Below are 20970 nucleotides of genomic sequence, written 5' to 3' on the forward strand. Positions count from 1 at the left end.
TAAAATTATTATTAATTTTAATGAACGTTTACAGAGATTTTAGATTTCCATTCATTCATTGTTGCACTTTTCTCCCTGCCCACCCATCTCCCACCAGTTTTCTCTTCTCTTTGAAAAGTAAAATTCTTTCATTGGTATACAAACCCCTCCCCCCAGTATTACTGGGGTTTTTTTTGTTTTTGTTTTAGTATTACTACTTTTATGATGTAAAAATAATTTTTTCACAGATGGTTTGGTTTAGGATTTGGGGTCAGAATTGTAAAAGGGCCAGCAATTCACTTCTAGACTCCAGAAATCAATTTGATTTAACCATCTCCAATTAGATCATTTCTAGACTGTTTTCAAGACACTTGAATTAATCCCAAAGGCTCTTTTTTAAAAAAATGGGTTTTCTTATTTATTTTTATTTTATTATTTTTGTGTGTGTGTGTACCGTCAAATCAGATCTCACTGGTACAGGAGGAAATTGTCCCTCCTTCTCGGGCAGAGCATCTTGTGGCTTCGAACTGTACCTCTGGGATTGTAGTGCAGCTTCTTGCCACTAGGCCACCAGAGCTCCCCTTCAAAGGCTCTCTTAACTTAGACCTACTTTACTGCATGACATCTGTCTATAAATCCTAGTCTGAAATTGGGCTCAGCTAGATCAAGTCAGTTTTGTCCTATAAAATACAGGACTTAAAGCCCGGAATTTTCTGCATACTTTATTGTGATTTAGGTGAAGGTTACCAATTTAGTTTCCCATTCAATAATTCATCCATTTTGTTTCTTTCCCTTAGTTGCAACCCCTTCAGTGTAACAGCACTATTCCCATTTCCTCCCTTGGTTCCCTATTTCCATTTGCCCATCTTTCTGCCCTTTTCTCCTTTCTGACCTTTCTTTTGGGGCAGATGGTCCTCTTTTGATCGTACATGGTTGGTTGTTCTAAGGAACACATTCCTTTTAGATAGATACGGCTTGCTTTATGGGCCTTGTTGATTGACTTAAAGGTGATTTCAATGTGTGTTCAGTTCCAGACTTGAAGAATGTCTGTGGGCGAGATACATCCTCTAAGGGCCATCAGTCTCTCCCACTCTAGTCAGGATTTTCTTTGAATCCGATCAGAGCAGTCAGTAATGGTTTCCAGGGACCATGTAGTTCTTCTGGTCTCAGGATGGTAGAGACTGGTTCGTGTGATTTCTTAGTTTTTTGGACTATTTCCTTTAGACTTTGATTTTCTTCACTCTCCTTTGTGCCAGATAGGAAGAGACCAAATAAAATGATGGCCAGTTGAGAGTCAACGTCCTAAAAATATTTTTTTTCTTTATATTGCACATTGAATGAAAGTTTACAAAGCATAGTGAGTTTTTATATATATATATAGTTACAATACTTCCAATGTAGATTTTCTCTTTTTTTACTTTCTCCCTATAATTTTCATTTCTGTTGTTTCAAGTTGAAACAGACTTTCAGAGGCAATACTGCCCCTCTTTCTCTCAGAGAGCTGCTAGGAGGTTTGAACTGCTTGCCTTTGAGTTTGAAGTACATCTCAAGTAGACTACTGGAGCTCCCTCATTTCCATTAGTATTATCCTTTCTGAGCTTGATATTGTTGCCTTTTGTTTTGTTTGCCTTTTGATCTTACTGGTTTTATACAAAGGCTGTTTCCTTATTTCTTACCTGTTTATTGTTTGGCTGAAAGTTGAACCACAGGCTGAGTTTTTTCTAGGTTCAAAGAGTGATTAAGAACCACAGTCTTTTGAGGGTTCCCCATCCTCTATGGGACCAGTTAACCTGACTATTTTTGTGATTGTGAGTTTTATTCCATGTTTTTCTCCACTCTATCCAGTACCTTCTACTGTGATCCCTTTTAGAGAGATCTGCAGTGGTAATTGGGCATCATCCCTCCATTCAGTCATCAGGGACTAAGGAACCTATGAAAAAATAGCCTAAAACCCATTACTTGGAAAAGTCACTCTGAAGCCAGTTTTTTAAATGACAAAGAACTAAACAGCAACAAACCCACCTCAACACTCAGTTTTGTATAGTGCATCTAATTGTTGTTGTTGTTGTTATGTGCCATGGAGTCGTTTCTGACTCATAGTGACCCTATGCACAACAGCCCTAAACCCTGCTCTATCCTGCGCCAACTGCACTGCCTCTGACACACCCATCCCGATTACCCCAGTCACTGAATCGAATAAAGTTGTAAAATAATCAAGCATCTCAGGTGATTAAAAACTACCAAAGTCAACTTGTCCGATGGTAGTGCTTATCAGAAACTATTAACATTAGTGAAACTAAAGTTGGTATGCAACTCCCCACTGCTGAATTTGACTGGCTTTAAAAGAAAAAGCTACCAAAATCTGAGCTTATAGACCTAAAACTGTATGTTAAAAGAAATAAGAGCCCAAAGGAATTTAGGCAGTTGAGAGGAGAACTGAAATCGACTCAGATCCCAAGAAAGGTGCAGTGCAGAAGTTGCTTCACTACAATTTAAAACAAATTCATAGCCTCTTTATTGCATAAAGTACTAATAGAGGTCAGAAGGACATACTGTGTCATTCCTGTCCACTTGGTTTCTAAGAACCAGGAACACTTGCCTGCCTTTCTCTACTTACTACAGTAACCACGCCCCCCCCCCCAAAAAAAACCCAACCCTCAAACTTATCACTGTGGAGTTAGAACTTACTCATCTCTTGGTTCCTCATCCCCTCCCAGAATGCCATAGGAAAAGTTTCTTCAAAGTCCTTGGAGCAAAAAGTAAAGACTTCAAGTTTATGAGAACTGATAACAAATATTAGAGCAGTTTCTAGTTCCTGAGAAATTACAGGTTCTATTATGCCTTATTCACTAGTAGGCACCTAAGATACATTTACTAGATAGTGGTAGTGATAGTATGTGCTGTGGAATCAGAACCGAATTAATCCCAGGGGAAGAGTTTGTTCATCTTTCCCATAGGGCAGCTTGTAGCAGCTTATAAAGTTGAGCTCTCTTTCTTAACAGTATGCCCCCAGAGCTCCCTGTTTAACAAGAAGGTGTTGAATATTTGTGACATAAAAGAGTGGTAATGATTTCTACAAAAAGAGAAACTTAACACATTTTTGCTGGAGCGAAAGTGGTATCTTTTGTTGTTTTTTCTCAGAGAGGAGCAGTAAATGAACCTTTTAGAAGAGGCTATTGGGAAATAACAGTTAATTAGAAGAAATACTAAGGAAACTTCCGTGAGTCTGAAGGCGTCAGATATAATCTGAAGGTTACTCCACAAAGACTTTTTCAGTGACCTGACCAAATAACTACAGGCTCACTTCCAGTATCACCATTGTGAAATACAGAATGTTAAATGGTTTTAGTTCTCTGACCTGGTTCTGAGGAGAAAAGAGCCTTTTTTGTTCAGTGTGTGTTTGTCTTGCCTTAATGCTAGCTGTTTCTTTCGCATTGGAAAAGCCTCTGTAGCATAAAGGTTTTCCTACCAGTTATTAGTGTGTTATGTTAACTAAGCCAGTTCAGCTGGCTTAGCAAGATCAGCTTATTTTGTTAATGAAGGGCAAGGGTGTTATTAAAATCAGGAGCATCTTTGTTAAATTTTGATGTTGATATTCCTGGCTATATGGCAGGACATGGTCTGAATGTGCCTAGGATGGAGACTGAAAGAAAATTGCTTAGCTTCTCTCCTGCAGAGTAAGGATCCTGTAGGTGAACAGTGATCATTAATAGACTAAGAGGGATAATGGGGAAATAACTATATTATTGAGTAAGTGCTTATCTAAATAGAAATCTGTTATTTCCAGAATTTGGGAGAGTGTAGTTTTAATTGAATTTTTATAGATAACTTAACCAATACTGTTCCAGGAATACTCTTTAAGTATTACATAAGCAAGTCTTTGGCATTCTTTACTTAATATGCTGTTAGTGCTTTCATATTTTTGGCCCAATAAAATATTCTTTTTCATGACTTTTCCATCCCACCTCATTTTTGAGCTATGATACAATCTTATCAATAATAGTAAATGCACTTGAAGAGTTCTTCTAGGGGATATTAACATATTAGATTCCAAGAAGTGTCTTAGTGATTGTGTGCCCTCTCCCTGGCCAAAGTCATTGCCAGCAACTTGGCACCAATAATAGCTGAGCTTCAGAGACTGTAAAATGCACGGGATGAGATTGTCCATCTTTCTACAGAGCAGCTATTTGATTGGAACTATTGGAACTATCTGCTTGCCTTTGGGGATTGGCAGCGCAACTCCCCACCACCCAGGTCTTCAGCGCTCCCACCTGGTAGAGAAACTCAATTTGGAAACACCTTATTCCGTGAAGGAACTGACCTATTGAGTGAGAGTATGGCCTAATTCATGACATTTGCTGTTCTATTAGAGGGACTATTCATGCTAATGGTATATACCCAGAAGTCAGGGCCTACCGGTCAAAGACCAGGGGCCACACCTCTAGAGTTAGGGCAGGAACTGGGATGTGGAAGTTGAGATGACTAAGGTTTGTAATCTGCCTATGCTATCAGTGAACATAGCCTGGATGCAGTCATCAGCATCTTTGGCATCCAGGAGATAGATGAAATGTGTTGTGAGGGCTGAGTATGAGAGTTCTTCTCTAGTACCTCTTGTCATTTTTTGCTATGCTAGTGATTTCTTTTTGTTAGATGCTGTCGAGTTGACCATATAACAACTTCATGTAACACAGTTGATTCTTTTCCTTCCCTGTGCCATCTTCCTCATCTCCGACCTACTCAAGCCATTGTGTCAATCCTTTTATTATCTTCCCCCTTCACTGACTCTTCACTTTTCCAGGCATGATAATCCCTTTCCAAGAAATAGCCCCTGCTACCAACATGCCCAGAGTATGTGAGACAAAGTTTTGTCAATTGCCTCCAAGCAGCACTCTGACTGCAATTTCTCCAAGACATACCTGTTTCTTTTTTCAGTCAATGAGATATTCAGTAATCTCCAGCAGCACGACTCAAAGGCATCTGTTCTTTTGTCTTTATTCATTGTCCAGCTCTCAGGTACATAGCAAGTGATTGAAAATACTGTGGCTTGAATAAAGTACCACCTTAGTCTTGAAACTGACATCATTGGTTCTTTGTATTTTGGAGAGATCTTTGACAGCAGACTTCTTGTTCGGTGCCATCAAGTCAATTCTGATTCATAGCCAACCTGCTTACAGCAGAACAAAATACTGCCTGATCCTGTACCATCTTCACAGTTACAACGTTTGAGCCCATTGTAGTAGGCACTATTGTCAGTCTGTCTCATGGAGAGTCCTAATTTTTTTGGTGACTTTCTCACAAACATAATGTCCTCCAAGGACTGAGTCCTCCAATGACCTGTCTAAAATATACGAGATAAAGTCTGACCATCTCTACTACTTCTTTTTTTTTAATTAATTTTAATGAAAGTTTACAGAGACTTAGGGTTTCCAGTCATTCACTGTTACACTTTTCTCCCTGCTCACTCCCTCCCCCCCAGTTCACTCTTCTCCTTAAAAAGCAAAAGAAAAGCTCTTTCATTGTTATGCAATCCCTCCCCCCAAGTCCACTCCACTGTGCAGCCTTCATTCTGGACTCCTGTCATGACAATTATACCCAATCATATATCCCTTTTAAACAGTTCTCTCCCTCATCTATTTTAATGCAGTATTCGTCATTCCCTCCTCTGTCTTCCCTCAACCCTGATTTCAGGCTTGTTTTATAACAGTGGTCCTATGCAATATTTGTCCTTTTGTGACTGAGATATTTCATTCAGCATAATGTCCTCCAGGGTCATCCATTTTGCATAATTTTTCATGAGTTCTTTGTTTTTTTCAGTGCTGCATAGTATTCCATTGTGTGAATATACCAGAGCTGCTCTCTCCATTCATTTGTTGATGGGCACTTAGGTTGTTTCCAACTCCTTGCTTTTGTGAACAGAGCTGCAATAAATGGGTGTGCATATATCTGCTTGGGTGGAAGTTATGGTTTCTTTAGGGTATATTCCCAGTAGTGTAATTGCTGGTTCAAATAGTATCTCCATTTGCAACTTTTTGAGAAAGCACCATACTGCCTTCCATTGTGCTTGAACCATTTTACACTTCCACCAAGAGTGAATAAGGGTTCCAGTTTCTCCACAACCTCACCAGCATTTGTTGCTTGCTGTTCTGTTAAATTTTGCTATTCTTACTGGGGTGAGATGATATCTCATAGTTTTGATTTGTATCTCAGAGCTAGGGATTCTGAACATTTCTTCATGTATTTGTTTGCCATTTGAATGTCTTCTTAGGTGAAGTGTCTGTTCATATCCTGTGCCCATTTTTCAATTGGTTATTTACCTTTATCTTGTTGTGGTGCTGACCATCTCTACTTTTTAAAAAAAATTTTTTTATTATTAAATTTTATTAATTTTAATGAACATTTACAGAGATTTTGGGTTTTCATTCATTCATTGTTGCACTATTTTTTCTACCCTCCTCCCCAGTTCGTTTTTCTTCCGCCCCCTTGTAAGTCTGTTTTAATTGTCCAATTGCCACAGTGCTTTTCAAAGCCAGTTCTTATTAATCTCCTTTGTCAGTGTGTCCTTTGCCATTCTCTCACTCCTCCCTAAGAGAGACTTCACCCTGATTCATAAGGAAAAGAGGACGGCATATTCTCTTAGCTACTTCCTGCTGAAAAGAGATGCTGTAGGTTTCAGGGTGAGGGTGAAGATCTTCTGTCACTACTCTAAAGGGCCCCTTTGGCAATAGAAAACACATAGACTATTATGGAGATTGATTTTGGAATTTAGATGCACTGTTATCAATTGTGCTTAGCCGTACATGTTCATATCCTTGAAGATGTATCATGGAAGTGTTGCAGCCTAGAAGACACAAATTTAACAAGTTAAAAGTACATGAGTCAAAAATTAAAAAGCCAAAAAAAAAAAATTAAAAAGCAATAATATTCCAAATAGAGGCTCTAATAGTGGCACAAATCAAGTTACAGAGGGAAGGTAGTTCTTAAAATAAAAGGCTTATTGACTAGCACTTTGTCTATTATAGTATAAAGGTTAGGAACCACAAGATGTAGAGGCGCAACTATGTCATTTACTGTTCTTAAGTCCTGTAGCAAATTCCGTCTACCACTGGGTTGTTTTACAACTTGGAAGTCCGCATGCAAGGCAGAGGTGAAGTAAGGAACTGCTTATGAGGTTTTCCATCAGTTCCAACAACTAAGAAGTAGTGAGAAGAGTTGGGACCTCAGAGGCTTTTAGGACCAAATAGTAGGCTCTTGTGTCCAGGAGAAAATGAATATACTTACCAGTCTCTCTACTTCTAAGAAGCATTTAACCTGCATTTCTTCTGATGGATTTGTTCCTTTGACATCTGTTTGTATTCAGTGTTTTTATTCATTGTCTAGATTTCATGTTCATATTAGACCAAGAAGCAGGAAACTTGAATGTTAGGATTGTTTCTTTTCTATATACCTATTCAATTTGTATACTGAGCAAATAACTCAAGGAACTGGACTATCTGAAGAAGAATTGGCATCTAGATGCAGCAAGACTCATCAATATCCTGTGTTATGTAGATGACATAACTTTGCTTGTACAAAGTGAAGAAAATTTTAAGTACTTACTGAAAAATTAAAAAACTGCAGCCTTCAATATGGACAATAGCTCAAAATTAAGAAAAATCTTCACCACTGAACTAGTAGGCAGCATCATGGTAGATTAAAAAAAAAGATTTTTTGTCAGAGATTTCATTTTACTTGGATCCAAAATCCACATTAAGAAATCAAAAGACTTGTATTGGGGAAATCTGCTGTTAAGGATATCTCCAAAATACCAAAGAGCAAAAACGTCCTTTTAAACACTAAAGTGTGTGTGCCTGATCCAAGCATGGTATTTTCACTTCTTCTTATTCATCCGAAATTTAGACAGTAAACAAGGAAGATTGAAGAATAATTTTTTTCTTTTTTTTAAATGCCTTTGAATTGTGGCTTTGGATAAAAATACTGAATATCCATCTGGTGGACTGCCAAAAGAACAAACAGGTTTGTCTTGGAGGAATGGAAGCCAGGGTGTTCCTTTGAGGAAAAGGTAGTGAAAGGGCATCTCACATGCTTTGTGCATCTTGTAAGGAGGGACAAGTTCTTAGAAGAAGACATCGTGCTGGGGAAGGTAGAAGGTCAGCAAAAGAGAAGACCTTTAATGAGATGGATTAACACAGTGATTACAACAGTAGCCTTGAACATGGCAGAGGTTGTGAGGCTGGCCTAGGATAGGGTATGGCTCTTGTCTGTGCTTAGTAGAGTCATGTGAGTTGTAGTTGATTTAATGACACCTTTGAAAGTACCTTAGACACATCTTAGTCCCCAGAGTTACTTTGGTTTTAGAATGCTTTAGAGAGTTCTTTTGCAGCAGATTTGACAAATGCAGTATGTCCTTTTATTTCTTCCCTGTTGTTTCTATGGGCATTAATTATGAATTCAAATAAAATTAAATTTATACAACTTCTGTATTTTCTCTATTTATCGTAATGTTGCTTTTGGTCCAGTTGTGAGAATTTTCATTTTCTTTATGTTGAAATTCAATCTGCAAAGAAGACTATCGTCTTTGATGTTCATGAGTATGTGTTTCAAGTCCTCTTTTTTCAGCAGGCAGGGTTATGCCATCTGCATATCACAGGTGGTTACTGAGTCTACCTCCAAATGCCCTGTTGGCTTTTTTTACCCTTTTCTTCCCATTTGTCCAGTTGCTTGGATTATTTGTTCAACAAACAGATGAATTATGTTGAAAGAATTCTATCCTCATGTACACCTTTCTCAAGTTTAAACTGTATCCCCTTGTTCTCTTTCAGTGACTGCCCCTTGGTCTGTGTCTAGTTTTCTCACAGACAAATTTAAGGATTCTGGAATTCCCATTCTTTGCAATGTTATTCACAAGTTTAACATCTTTCTAATATTATCTACTTTCAATCAAATTCCATCTGGTATCAGCAACCATATCCCTTGTTTATGTTCTCTTCTGAGTGTGACTTGAATTTTTATTTCTGACAATTCCCTGTCAGTTTTTGGATTATCTTTCATAAAATTTTGTTTGCATGTGATACAAAAGAGTATGGAAATTCTCTTTGTGTGTGTGAGACAAAGTTTCACTATCATTGCCTTTTAAAAAAAATTTTTATTCATTGTTACACCTTTTCTATTCCCCCTCTCCGAGCCCACCCTGTAATGCACCCCTTGTTCCAGATTGTTCTTATAAATATAATGAATAATCATATATTCCTTTCAGACAGTTCATTCCCTCATCTGATCTAATACATTGTTCATTATCTATATCCTCTTTCCCATATCTGTCCCCAACCCCCCCATGTCGTTCCTATTTTATAACAGCAGTGTTATGTAGTATTTGTGCTTTCGTGGCTGAGATATTTCACTTAGCAAAATGTCCTCAAGGCTCTCCCATGTTGTGTAATGTTTTACTATTTTTTAATGCTGTGTAGTATTCCGTTGTGTTTTTCTATCCACTCATTTGTTCATGGTCACTTCTGTTGCTTTCTCTCTTTGCTTTTGTGAATAATGCAGCAATAAACATGAGTTGTGGCTCTGGTTTCATTAGAGTATATTCCCAGTAATGGAATTGCTGGGTCACATTGTATTTCTATTTACAACTTTTTGAGAAAGTTCCAGACCACCTTCCATAGTGGTTGTACCATTTTACACTCCCATCAACAGTAAATAAGAGTTCAAATCTCTCCACAACCTTGCTAGCATTTGTTGTTTGCTGCTCTGTTGAACTTTTCTTACTGGGGGGAGATGATATTTCATAGTTGTTTTGATTTGTCTCTCTGATAGCTAGGGATTTTAAACATTTCCTCATGTGTTTGCCATCTGAGTGTCTTCTTTGAAGTGTCTATTCATTTCCTATACCCTTTTGTGAGAGAGTTATTCATCTTTATTCTTGTTGGGATGCAAGATTGTCTTTAGTATATAAGTATAAATGTACATCTGTCTATTCAGTTGACCAGATAACTGTCATCCAGATTTTTTGGCATATGTGAAAGAGCACTTTCAGCACTGTGTCAGTTGTTGAAACATCTCAGTATTCTGAAAGATCCCTAGAATCTTATTTTTCAGCAGTAGCTTCCTTGCAGCTTGCACTTTCCTTTTTTACTGTCAGTTCTTGACCTTATACTACTTCCTAAAGTGGTTAAACATGGACCAGTTCCTTTGGTATGGTGACTGTTTTCTATTGGTGCTTCCTGTATCATTTGATACTTTGCTTATAGAATTCTTCAGTGTTGCAAATTGAGAATTGCATTTTTTTTTCTTCAGTTCTTCAACTTGAAAAATGCTGAGCTTATTCCTCCCTTTTAGTTTCCTAACTCCAAATCTTGGCACATTTCATTGTAATATGTAAAAGATAAATTTTGTCTTAGAGAAGTTAACCAGATACAGTTCTTCAGCCAGAAGCTACTTAGATTTGCTTGATGGCTCTCTGACCTTCATCCCTTGTCAGACCTTGCCTCTTGGTTTCTGGCCCAGTGTTACAAAGCTCTTTTAATCCTACCAATTATGGCATCTCCCTCAAGCCTGGGAGAAGGCCCTTAACTCTGGGTCTGTAATTCTCATTAAGCTGTCTTAAGTCAATCTCTGGTTCTCCACCACCTCTTCTGCTGTGTCACGTCTGCGCTGGTCTGACTCTGCATCTTAAGCAGTTATCTCTGGCCCCAAAAGATGCATTGCACTGTTGCTTCTTTCCTACAGGTAACAAGATTCCACTGCTATGTCTTGAGCTACTCCCTAAAATTATTTGTTCACCTCTTATTTCTTCCATTTGCTTTGGAATAAGTGAAAGGTCTTATAGAACTCTGTCATGTAGTTGGAGACCACTGGGCCAGTTGGCAGCACCAAGATAATGGAGAAAAGCTTGAGACTGTTAACAATTTCAGCTTGCTCAGGTCCATAGTCAACAGTGTTGGCACCAGCAGTCAGGAAATCAAAAGACAAATTTTATTAGGGAAATCTGTCAGAGACTTCTACAGAGTGCTGAAGAGAGTGATGTCATTTTAGAGACTAAAATGTGCCTGATCCAGACCTTGGTCTTTGCAGTTATGCTATGCTCTTTGCTATGCATCAGAGAGCTGGACAATAACCAAAGATGACAGAAGAATTTATGCCTTTGAATTGTGGTGCTGGAAAAGGGTATTAAACATACATACCATAGATTCACAAGAGAACAAACAGGTCTGTTCTGGAGAGGGTGAAACTAAGCTGTGCTCCCTGGAGATAGGATTTTGAGACTCACATACTTTGGGCATATTGCCAGGAGGGACTGGTCCTTGGAGAAGGACATCATATATACTTGGAGGGGTGGAGGAACAGTGAAGGAGAGGAGGACCCTATAAAAGAAGAGTTGACATAGTAACTGGGGTAATGGGAACAGATTTGTCAGAGACAGATTAGCTCAGGATAGAGCAGGGTACATAGAGCTTTGTGCATAGGGACACTATGAGTTGGAGTTGACTTGACGGCACAACAGCAGCAGTTTATTGCTGCATTTTTTTGCCATCAAGGTCATTTAGCTATTCTGTGTTCATAAGCAAGTTTCGGTCTTTTGACGTCCATTTTGGTCTTTTATCTTGTCTTTTAATGATCTTTTCCTCATAAAATGTCCTTGATGTCACCCCACAACTGTCTCAAATAAATCTGTTACTAAGATGATCTCTAATTCAGCTAGATTTTACTCAGGGTCATATTCTGTCTCTAAAGAACTTGTTTTCATTTCCTTCAACTTTAATTTGAAAATGTGTATAACCAGTTAATCTGTTTCAGTCAGGCCCTAGTCTTGTGACAGATGAGATTGAACTTCTCCATCTCTTCCCACAAACATAATTTGATTCCTGTTATGTTCTGTCTGAGGAGGTTCATGTGTCTTTCACTGCCTTTTAGTCACTTCTGAATCATGGAGACTCCATTAATTTTTTTTTCCCTACTCAAAAGAACACGAGGAGGAAGTATTAAGAGAATACATTTATTTATTCACACTTGCGTTGGATTTGTGATAAGATAAATGTCTAGTATCTTTTTTTTAATGCATATACCGTCAAATTGGATCTGACTGGTACAGGAGGTGATTGTTCCTCCTTCTTCAGCAGAGCATCTGGTGGATTTGAACAGCGTGCCTCTGGGACTACAGTGCAGTTTCCTGCCACTAGGCCACCAGAGCTCGCCATATGTCTAGTATCTTAAAAATACGACAAGTGCTTAGATGAAGGACCAAAGGACAACTAGCAATGAAATGTGACCACCGTTTCCTTCGGGACTTCTCAGCCTGGGTTTATGTGTTCTGTTATTCACACAATAAAAACTCCTGGAACTTGCTCTTTCTTTTAAGATAAATTGTAGAGTTCTACTTTTTATCCTCAGATTCTGCAATTATTTAAAACTGCATGTTTTATAGTTAGCCCCACTCATAGCCAGTTGTGTTCGAGAAGAATTACCTGGAGTCAGCCTGCATCGTTCCACAGTAAAAGGCTTTCTGGACGTGGCACATTGTTGGATATGAAACTCTCTCACCTTTGGGGCTTCTGCATTTTAGTTCATGGTCATCAGAAACCTCACCAGGGACAATTTTCTTCCAATATGTCCAGTTCTGTATGAAAAGAATTGCCAGGAGGGTACTGCTAGCATTGCAGAAGTCTGGTGTTAATCGTGTGCTTAAAAAATAAAATATTTGCTGGGTTTTTAAAAAAAAAAGATGATAAAGATTTGTCTCACTGCTTCGAGCATTTTGTTAAGAGGGGCTATTCCTTGGAGAGGGAAATCATGCTTGGAAAGGTAGAGGGTTGGCAAAGAGAGAAGACTGTCAACTAGACAGACTGACACACTGACTACTGAAATGGACTTTTAGTGCATCAGGAAGTCTGAGGATGGCACAGGATAGGGCAAGGTTTAGATCTGTTGTTCATAAGGCTGCTATGAGTGGCATTTGACTTGACGGCACCCAACAGCAACAAAGGGAACTCTAAGGAGTTCTGGTGACCTACTTTGTATGGAGTTGAGCTGTTAATTCAAAGGCTGTGCCTCTTTGGTGCTTAGAATCTATCAGCCATTCTGAAGGAGGTCTCTTCCCATCTTCCCTAAAAACCCTCTGCAAGGTCAGCTATGAGTATGGGGTTTTTGGTTATTTGTTCTTTAAAAAAGCAACTCTAGTTGTGTGGTCCTTAGAGGATTGTGGTAGTAACACAAAGGCTATGCCTCTCTGGCAGTTCAAATCCACCAGCAGTAACCTGGGAGGAGAAAGAAAGGTGGGTCAGTTATGAATTGGTTCTAACGCTACAGCAGTGAGAGAGAAAGGGAATTCCAGGAATGTTATCTACAGAGAGTTGTACTGTTCAACCAAAGTCCCTGAAAAGTTCAAATCCACAAGTATTCTTGGAGAAAAATGGGCAGTCTCCTCCTGTGCAAATTTTAGCCTTGGAATCCAGATGGAAGGCCATATGAGTCAGAACTAACTTGAGGGTAGTGAGTTTAAGGTTATGCTTTTTTAATGTTAACCCACATTTGCTAGTTTAGTGGCAAGAATCAAAATGAGAAGTTAACAGCTGCAAACACCCATCAATAACTGGAACATAGAATGCATTAAGTATGAATATGAATCTAATAAAGGTGGTAGGTAAGTCAGACAATAAGGTTAGCTCAAGATACAGCAGGGTTTAGTTGTTGTACATAAGGTCCATAGCACCCTATGTACAATACAACACAACAGCGACAACTCTTCCCACTGGCTTACCCTACCCTCACACCAACACTTGATATGATAGATACTAGGTCAGTACATTTCTAAGAAAGTATTTTTTTAACTCAGCTATAAACAAGGCATTGTTTAAAATTATTTTGTTTAGTCTTATTGTCTGCTCTGAAATTCATATTCTTTCCATTTTAGAAATGTAAAAACAGAAGTCACATAGCCAAGACAGGGGCATAGCCAGGATTTAGGGCTCTTTCCTTGATAACTCTTTAGCCCAGTCACTTTCTTCTCTGCTGCTTTGTATCTCTGTGTGTGTGTGTGTGTGTGTGTGTGTGTGTGTGTTTACCGTCAAATGGGATTTGACTGGTACAGGAGGAGATTGTCCCTCCTTCTCCAGCAGAGCATCTAGTGGATTCAAACTGCACACCTCTGGGATTGCAGTGCAGCTTCTTGCCACTAGGCCACCAGAGCTCGCCTGCTGCTTTTTTTGTGCAACACTTTGTTCTTGGCTCTGTCTTAAATGTTATTGGTCATGTGCATCACCTGTTTGCCATCAAGTCAAGCACGATATAACGACTCTAGGAACACAAGACTTACTGCCTTTCCATAACTGTTGTCAATTCCAAGATCATAGAGTTTCCAGAGGCATGTGGTTTAGGAAGTGGACGCCATTCATGCTTCCAAGCCTGTTTAACAACTGGCAGCTCCACCAAACACTGTCCACATTGGGAAATCATTCTGGTATTTGATACCCCAATGGTACAAGGTTCAGCATCACAGCAACCCAGGTTACTTCATACTGCACATTGACAAAAGAGTGATTTGCAAAGTGGAAAAGTGTTTCTCCAGATATAAACATCACTGGTTTCATTTAGCAGTGGTTAAGTTGCACAAAAGACCTGAACTCTGTTCTATAACTAACATCATTTCTGTACACTTAACAGAGTTTAGAGTTTCCAGAGGCATCTGATTTGGGAAGTGGATGCCACTACTGCTTTCCAGCATAAATCAATCTGGAAGCTCATCCAAACATTGTATGTAATGGTAGCCATTATGGTATTTGACAAGACTATGGAACAGTGTGCAGCATCACAGCAAGTTGTTCAGTTCAGCAAATAGACAAAAATTGCTGTTTCATTTAAGGAATATTCATTCAAATTGGGCCCTGCGGGATTTTAAAACCAACACCTTTGACTTCTGTCGTAGGCAAAGGCTCAAAGACACCTGCTCTTAAGGGGAAAAGACCCCAAAAACCTCTGTCATGCGCCTATCATGACTGCCTTGGTTGTGCATTACCTAGTGAGTTTAATAACTAGATTCTGATTCAGAAAGTCTAAGACAAAGTCCAATATTTTTACTTTCTAGGAAACTAATAATTGCTCGTTAATTTAGCCCCCTTTTGATCCAATAATTTATATCATTAGAAGAAAAATTATCCCACAGAGCAGGAGCAGTATTTCTGTTACTTATGAACCTGCAGTTGCAACAATTTCCAATTATAAATGCTTTTATTTTCTCTTGTTAATATTCATATTACTGTTAGTAATTTTAGGGAGCTCTGGTGGTCTTGTAAGTTGAAAGTTGCACTGCTCACCCAAAGGCCACACAGCTGTGGTGGTTCAAATTCACCAGCAGCTCCAAGGGAAGATGACACAGGCTTCTATGTGATTTACAGCCTTGTCAATTGAGAGTCAGCTGTGAGTCACTTCTAACACAAGGGCAATGAGAGATTAGTCATTTTAACACTGTAGTTACTAGTACAATTTGTACCCATTAAAGGTAAGTGTTCACAAGTGTCTTCTGACTCATTGACTTTTAAAAAGGAAGTTAATTTTGAAATTGTCTTTAGGGATCCTCAAGTCCTTTTATCTTCCAGTAGCTTTTGTGTTAAATGTTCTACTTAGTTGCCATTTTGTATTATCTGAGTATTAAATTATGTCCTTTAGAAATTTTGTTCTAGTGTAAAAAAGAAATGTGATTGAAAAAGAAAGATTTTTTTCAATTTTACATTAGAATGTCGACATTTACACAGAAATTCATATTTGAAATTAGTAAAAGGATTTTTTTTAGAATATGTAATTTTGTTATTCAGCTCAGATATAGTCAAAAGAACCAATACTTACAAGGTGGAGAGAAATAATTTTTGGTTGTACTGGGTGCTTACCTACTTACTGAATAATCCATCTTTGGTGACCTGGCAGGGTGCTAGAAAGTATCTGTATTGTTTATATATATTTGTTCTTTGGTGGCCTAGTGGCAAGAAGCTGCAGTGCGGTCACAAAAGCACATGGTTTGAGGCCACCAGCTGCTCTGCGGGAAGGATGGGCAGTCTCCTCCCATGCGATTAACTGCCTCTGAAAAACCGGCCAGAGGGTCAGTTATGGATCAATTCCGACACTATGGAACACAACAACAAAATAGCAAATACAAAATACTAAATATATGCCAAAGACTTATTTAAATGCTTTGTAAATATTGACGTAATTACTCCTCAATAGTCCTTTGAGAAGCTGTTAGGTGCTATTGAGTCAAGTGTGACTCATAGTGACCCTATAAACAACAGATCTGAACCCTTTTCTATCCTTTGCCATCTTCACACTTCCTGAAACATTAGAGCCCATTGACAGTCACAGTGTTAATCCACCTGATTGAGGGTCTTCCTCTCTTTCACCTTTTCAAACATGTCCCTCTTCAAGGATTAGCACCTCCTAGCAGCATGCCCAAACTATGTGAGGCAAAACTTCCATCATTTTTACCTCTGAAGGGCACTCTAGCTGCACCCTCCTCAAGACATATTTGTGTTCTTTGGGCTCTCCATGGGATGTTCATTACTCTTCTCCAGCACCACAGCTCAAAGGCATCAATTCTTCTGTCATCCTTAGTCTCCAGTTCCCAGACACACAGGAAGTGATCAGAAAGACCGTGGCTCAAATGAGACACACCTTAGTCCTCAAACTGACCTCATTTCTCCTCAATAATTTGGAGAGGTCCCTGACTCTGGACTTTCCCAGTGTAATACATCTCCTGATTTCCTGACTGTTGGTACCAAGGATGTTGATTATAGATCCAAGTAAGATGAAGTTGTCGACAGTTTCAGTCTTTTCTCCATCTATCATGATGTTGCCTAGAGGTCCAATGGTAAAAATTTTTGTTTTCTTGATGTTAAGATGCAATCTATATTGAAGGCTATATTCTTTGATCTTCTGCAACAAGTGCTTCAAGTCTTCATTTTCAGCAAGCAGGGTTGCCAACTTTGAGTTAGCAGCTCAGCTCCCTGTGAACTGACAGTTTTGAATTTGGCAGTCATATGGTATACTTGCCAGGAATGACATGTGTCACAGCCATTGTCAAAAAGTACATATCAGGATCTACCGTGAAGTACAGTGCTGTCAGAAATATGATAATAGACATATGTTTACAAAGAAGGGACCTCTCCAAAATACTAATGAGCAGTGATGTTAGTTTGAGGACTGAGGTGCACCAGATTCAGACCATGGTCTTTTCAGTCACTTTTCAGTCATGTACCTGAGAGTTAGACAGTGAATAAGGATGATAGAAGAATTGATGTCTTTGAGTTGTGTTGCTAGAGAGTAATGAATGAATATCCCATGGACTGCCAAAAGAACAAATAAATATGTCTTAGAGAAGGTAAAGCCACATTGCTCCTTGGAGGCAAAGATGATGAAATTTCACCTCGCAGAGGCTATTCCTTGGAGAAGAACATCATACTTGGAAAAGGTTAAAGAGCAGCAAAAGAACGTAAGACCCTCAGCCAGGTAGATTGATACAGTAACTATATAGCATGGGCTCCAGAGTGTGAGAGTGTCAGTGGCTAGGACAGGGTTCAGATCTGCTGTTCATGGGTCGGTATGAGTCATACTTGAATCAATGGCACCACAGTTCAAAGACATTTCTGAGTTACTGGTCGTCCTTATCCATTATCTCTCAAATGCATAGGAAGCTATTGAAAATATGGCTTGGATCAGGGGCACCTTGTTTTTGTTAAGTGCTGTCAAGTTGTAGGCAACTTATAGTGAACCTATAAATGAAAGACCTAGACACTTGTATAACTTTCATCCTTTCTCTAGGATCATATTAGAATAAAAGGTAAAATAAATGCATTTCAGATAAACAGAATACATCAACTATGCATTAAAAAGTGTTAAATTAATTTTTTAAAATTTTTTTTATTAAAATAATGTTAAATATGCAAGCAGCTCAATAGACAAAAGTTCTGGATAACTGATCTGCTTTAAAAGATAAGATATTAACTGGATGGGGGGGGGGGAAAGACTTAACTGGATGATAGTGTTTGTTTTGTTTTCTGCAGCTCACAGATTGGGTAGTTCCCAGGATCTCTTTAATAGTTCCAGAGAGTTCTCTGGCTAAAGACTGGTGTCGCATCTGCCGGGCAATGCCAACAATCTCATCAAAAGTGATATTTCCACTGTGCTTAATATTTTTCTGCTTCTTTCTGTCTCTGGGTGGTTCCTTTAGGGCTTTGATGATCAGGGCAGAGGCAGAAGGCACCACTTCAATCTGGGCCTGTCTGTTCTGAATCGTCAGTTTCACTGTAATCCTTAGTCCCTTCCAGTCACCGGTGGCCTTGGCAATGTCATCACCAACCTTTTTTGGAGACAGACCCAGGGGGCCGATCTTGGGGGCCAGATCAGATCTGACTGGTACAGGAGGAGATTGTCCCTCCTTTCCCGGCAGAGCATCTGGTGGATTCGAACGGTGAGCCTCTGGGATTGTAGTTGCAGCTCCTTGCCACTAGGCCACCAGAGCTCCCCGTCATCCACTTTTGAAATAGCTTGTCTCCGGAAACCCTGTGAACCTAGAGAAAGGATGATCCCCTACTACCACCATACACAGCTGTTGCTTGATAATTATTTTTCTCTAAGCACTTTGGATAATTTTCAAGCTATCTGTTTTTTTGTGGTTGCTTTGAATAGTCTTTTTTCCTTGCATTTTCCAAAAAACTTAGAAGTAATATTGTGAAAGACTGCCCTGCTTGTGAACCTTGCTAGACTGGAAAGGATGAAGTCTAGGATAAAGCCAGATGTTTAGGTGGAGGAGAGATCCTACTTATTGGGTTGAGTAATTTCCCAGTCTCCTCATTTGCTTTCTTTGGGGTCATTCAGAATAATGGTAATGACAGCTAGATTTAAGTACTCTTCATAATTGCTTCTCTGACCCTTCTCTGACTAACAAAGCATTGCCCTGGAATCTAGAAAGTATCTCTTCAAGGAATGCCAACAAAGTTACTCTCTAAATTATTCTTGCTATTCTCTCTTATTATTGTCATGTCAGAACTAACTGATAACATGGTTGACCATTGGGTTTCTGAGGCTGAAAACAGTCACACTGGAGGAATTACCCATCTTTCTCCCTTAGTACCACTGGTAGATTTTTAACTGCCAGAGAAGCACAGTTTTGAAGTTTGCAGTGCCACTCCCTGTAAACCACACCACCAGAGTTAAAACTACTGCCACTTCAGGCTGGTGACTCCTCCCAAGCCGTTCAGCACCTTTTACAGTTTTCTATGTTAGACTGACAAAAGAACAAACAAATTAGTCTTGGCGGAATTATACCTAAATTGCTCCTTAGGAGCGTGTTTTGGGAATGTTGTCAGGAGGGGCCAGAACTTGGGAAAGGACATCATGCTGGAAAAAATTGAGGGTCAAAGAAAAGAGAGGATGGCCAGCAACAAGATGGATTGATAAAGTGACTAGAGTAATGGGCTTGAGCATATCAGAGATGTGAGGATGGTACAGGATAGGACAAGGTTCAGATCTGTTATTCATAGAATTGCTTTGAGTTATAGTTGACTCAGTGGCACCTAAAGCCAACTTGTTAGCCTATCTTCCTGGTTGCAGTATAGTGGGTTTTTTTTACCACTAAGATACCAGAATTCTCTGTTAGACTATCTTAAGAGGCTAAGATGAAGAACAAGACTTGAGTGCTGGAGCTGTGGTGGCCTGTCGCTGTCAGCTCACCGACAAATTTACAGCAACACACTGATGGGAGAGAGCATGACAGATACACCACTCCGGGAAAGGATCAGAGAGTCAATCCAGCTCGGTTTTATTGGGATAAGCACTGTACTTATATACAGAGGAAAACAGGATAGGGTGGGCTTACAGACGTGGGACATGTGGATTATCAGGAGAACCTTAGCCTCGTGTGGATCACTCCCAGCTCAATAGACGCGGCAGCCATCTTCCCAGGTGGCGAGCTTTCTCAAACCAGTACAGCCAAACACAGGGGAGCTTTTTCCACCCCGTATTCAAGGCCATTGGGAGGCTTGCACCTGTCTGGAGCTCAGGCAACTCCATCCTGGCCAGAGGTACTCCCTTCCTCCCCAACATTCCACAACAGTGGCCTAGTGGAAAGGAGCTGCACTGACACCCAAAGGCACCGGCTTCTCTAGGGGAAAAAGATGAGCAGTCTCCTGTGTGACTTACTGCCTCTGAAAACCCTCTGGAGAGCCAGCTGAGTCAGTTCTGACCCAGTGGTGGGTACATAACAACATTAGGCAGTAAGTGAATTAGGCATTCAGGAATACTATAGCCTCTGAAACGGATGCCCTTAAAGGCAAAAAGTGAGATTTAAAACTTCCTGAATATACTGATCTGGAAGTTACATAATTGATTGGTCCCACACAAAAGGAGACCTTTAACAGTTAGAATATAACTTAAAAATTTTTAAATTTACTTCTATTTTTATAATTTTATATTAAAAAGTGATCTTTCCGTTACCTTGGTTTTTTGCATATAATGTACCTATGTATAGCAAATACGTGCAATGGAGTTTTAAGGTTTGCAAAAACAATGTATTGAACCTGTGTTTTATTTGCAGAATGCATCCTGTCTTGTTCTTGCTGCTCGGCATGCCAGTGCTTCCTCCACGGTAAGCTGGGGAGTGGGGGCAGTAATAGGCTGCTACCTGGCTTTTTGTTAGTTTCTTTACAATAAAACCACACAAACTGCTTTCCCTCACCACCAGCTAATTACTGAATATGGAAAGATTTTAGGTTAGCATCCTGAGTATCTCCTAATTATGGCTGTTAATACTATTTCAAGAAATAATTTATTCAGTGTCATATTGAAGTGGAAATATCAAATATTTTACGTGTTTTTTAACTGTCATGTGTATACAATAGTTGACTATTGACTTCATTGGCAGATAAAGTCATTTCTAAGAAGGAAAATTTTAACATCTCCACTTTGTAGAAAATATAAGCTTTCTGGCTATCATTTAGCCCTTCTCCTTCT

General features: G+C 39.3%; 1 protein-coding gene across 1 annotated transcript in view; it reads left to right on the plus strand.

The window, feature by feature from the left end:
- CS (citrate synthase) overlaps positions 1–20970 on the plus strand; it is a 32882-nt gene that overhangs the window by 3007 nt on the left and 8905 nt on the right. Inside the window, exon 2 of the mRNA XM_006897682.1 lies at positions 20555–20605. Coding sequence (XP_006897744.1) covers positions 20555–20605 — 51 coding nt within the window. The remainder of the gene's footprint in view (positions 1–20554; positions 20606–20970) is intronic.

Source organism: Elephantulus edwardii, unplaced genomic scaffold (genome assembly GCF_000299155.1).
Source record: "Elephantulus edwardii isolate Elephantulus edwardi_28Jun2011 unplaced genomic scaffold, EleEdw1.0 scaffold00212, whole genome shotgun sequence".
In the NCBI taxonomy this organism is placed as follows: domain Eukaryota; kingdom Metazoa; phylum Chordata; class Mammalia; order Macroscelidea; family Macroscelididae; genus Elephantulus; species Elephantulus edwardii.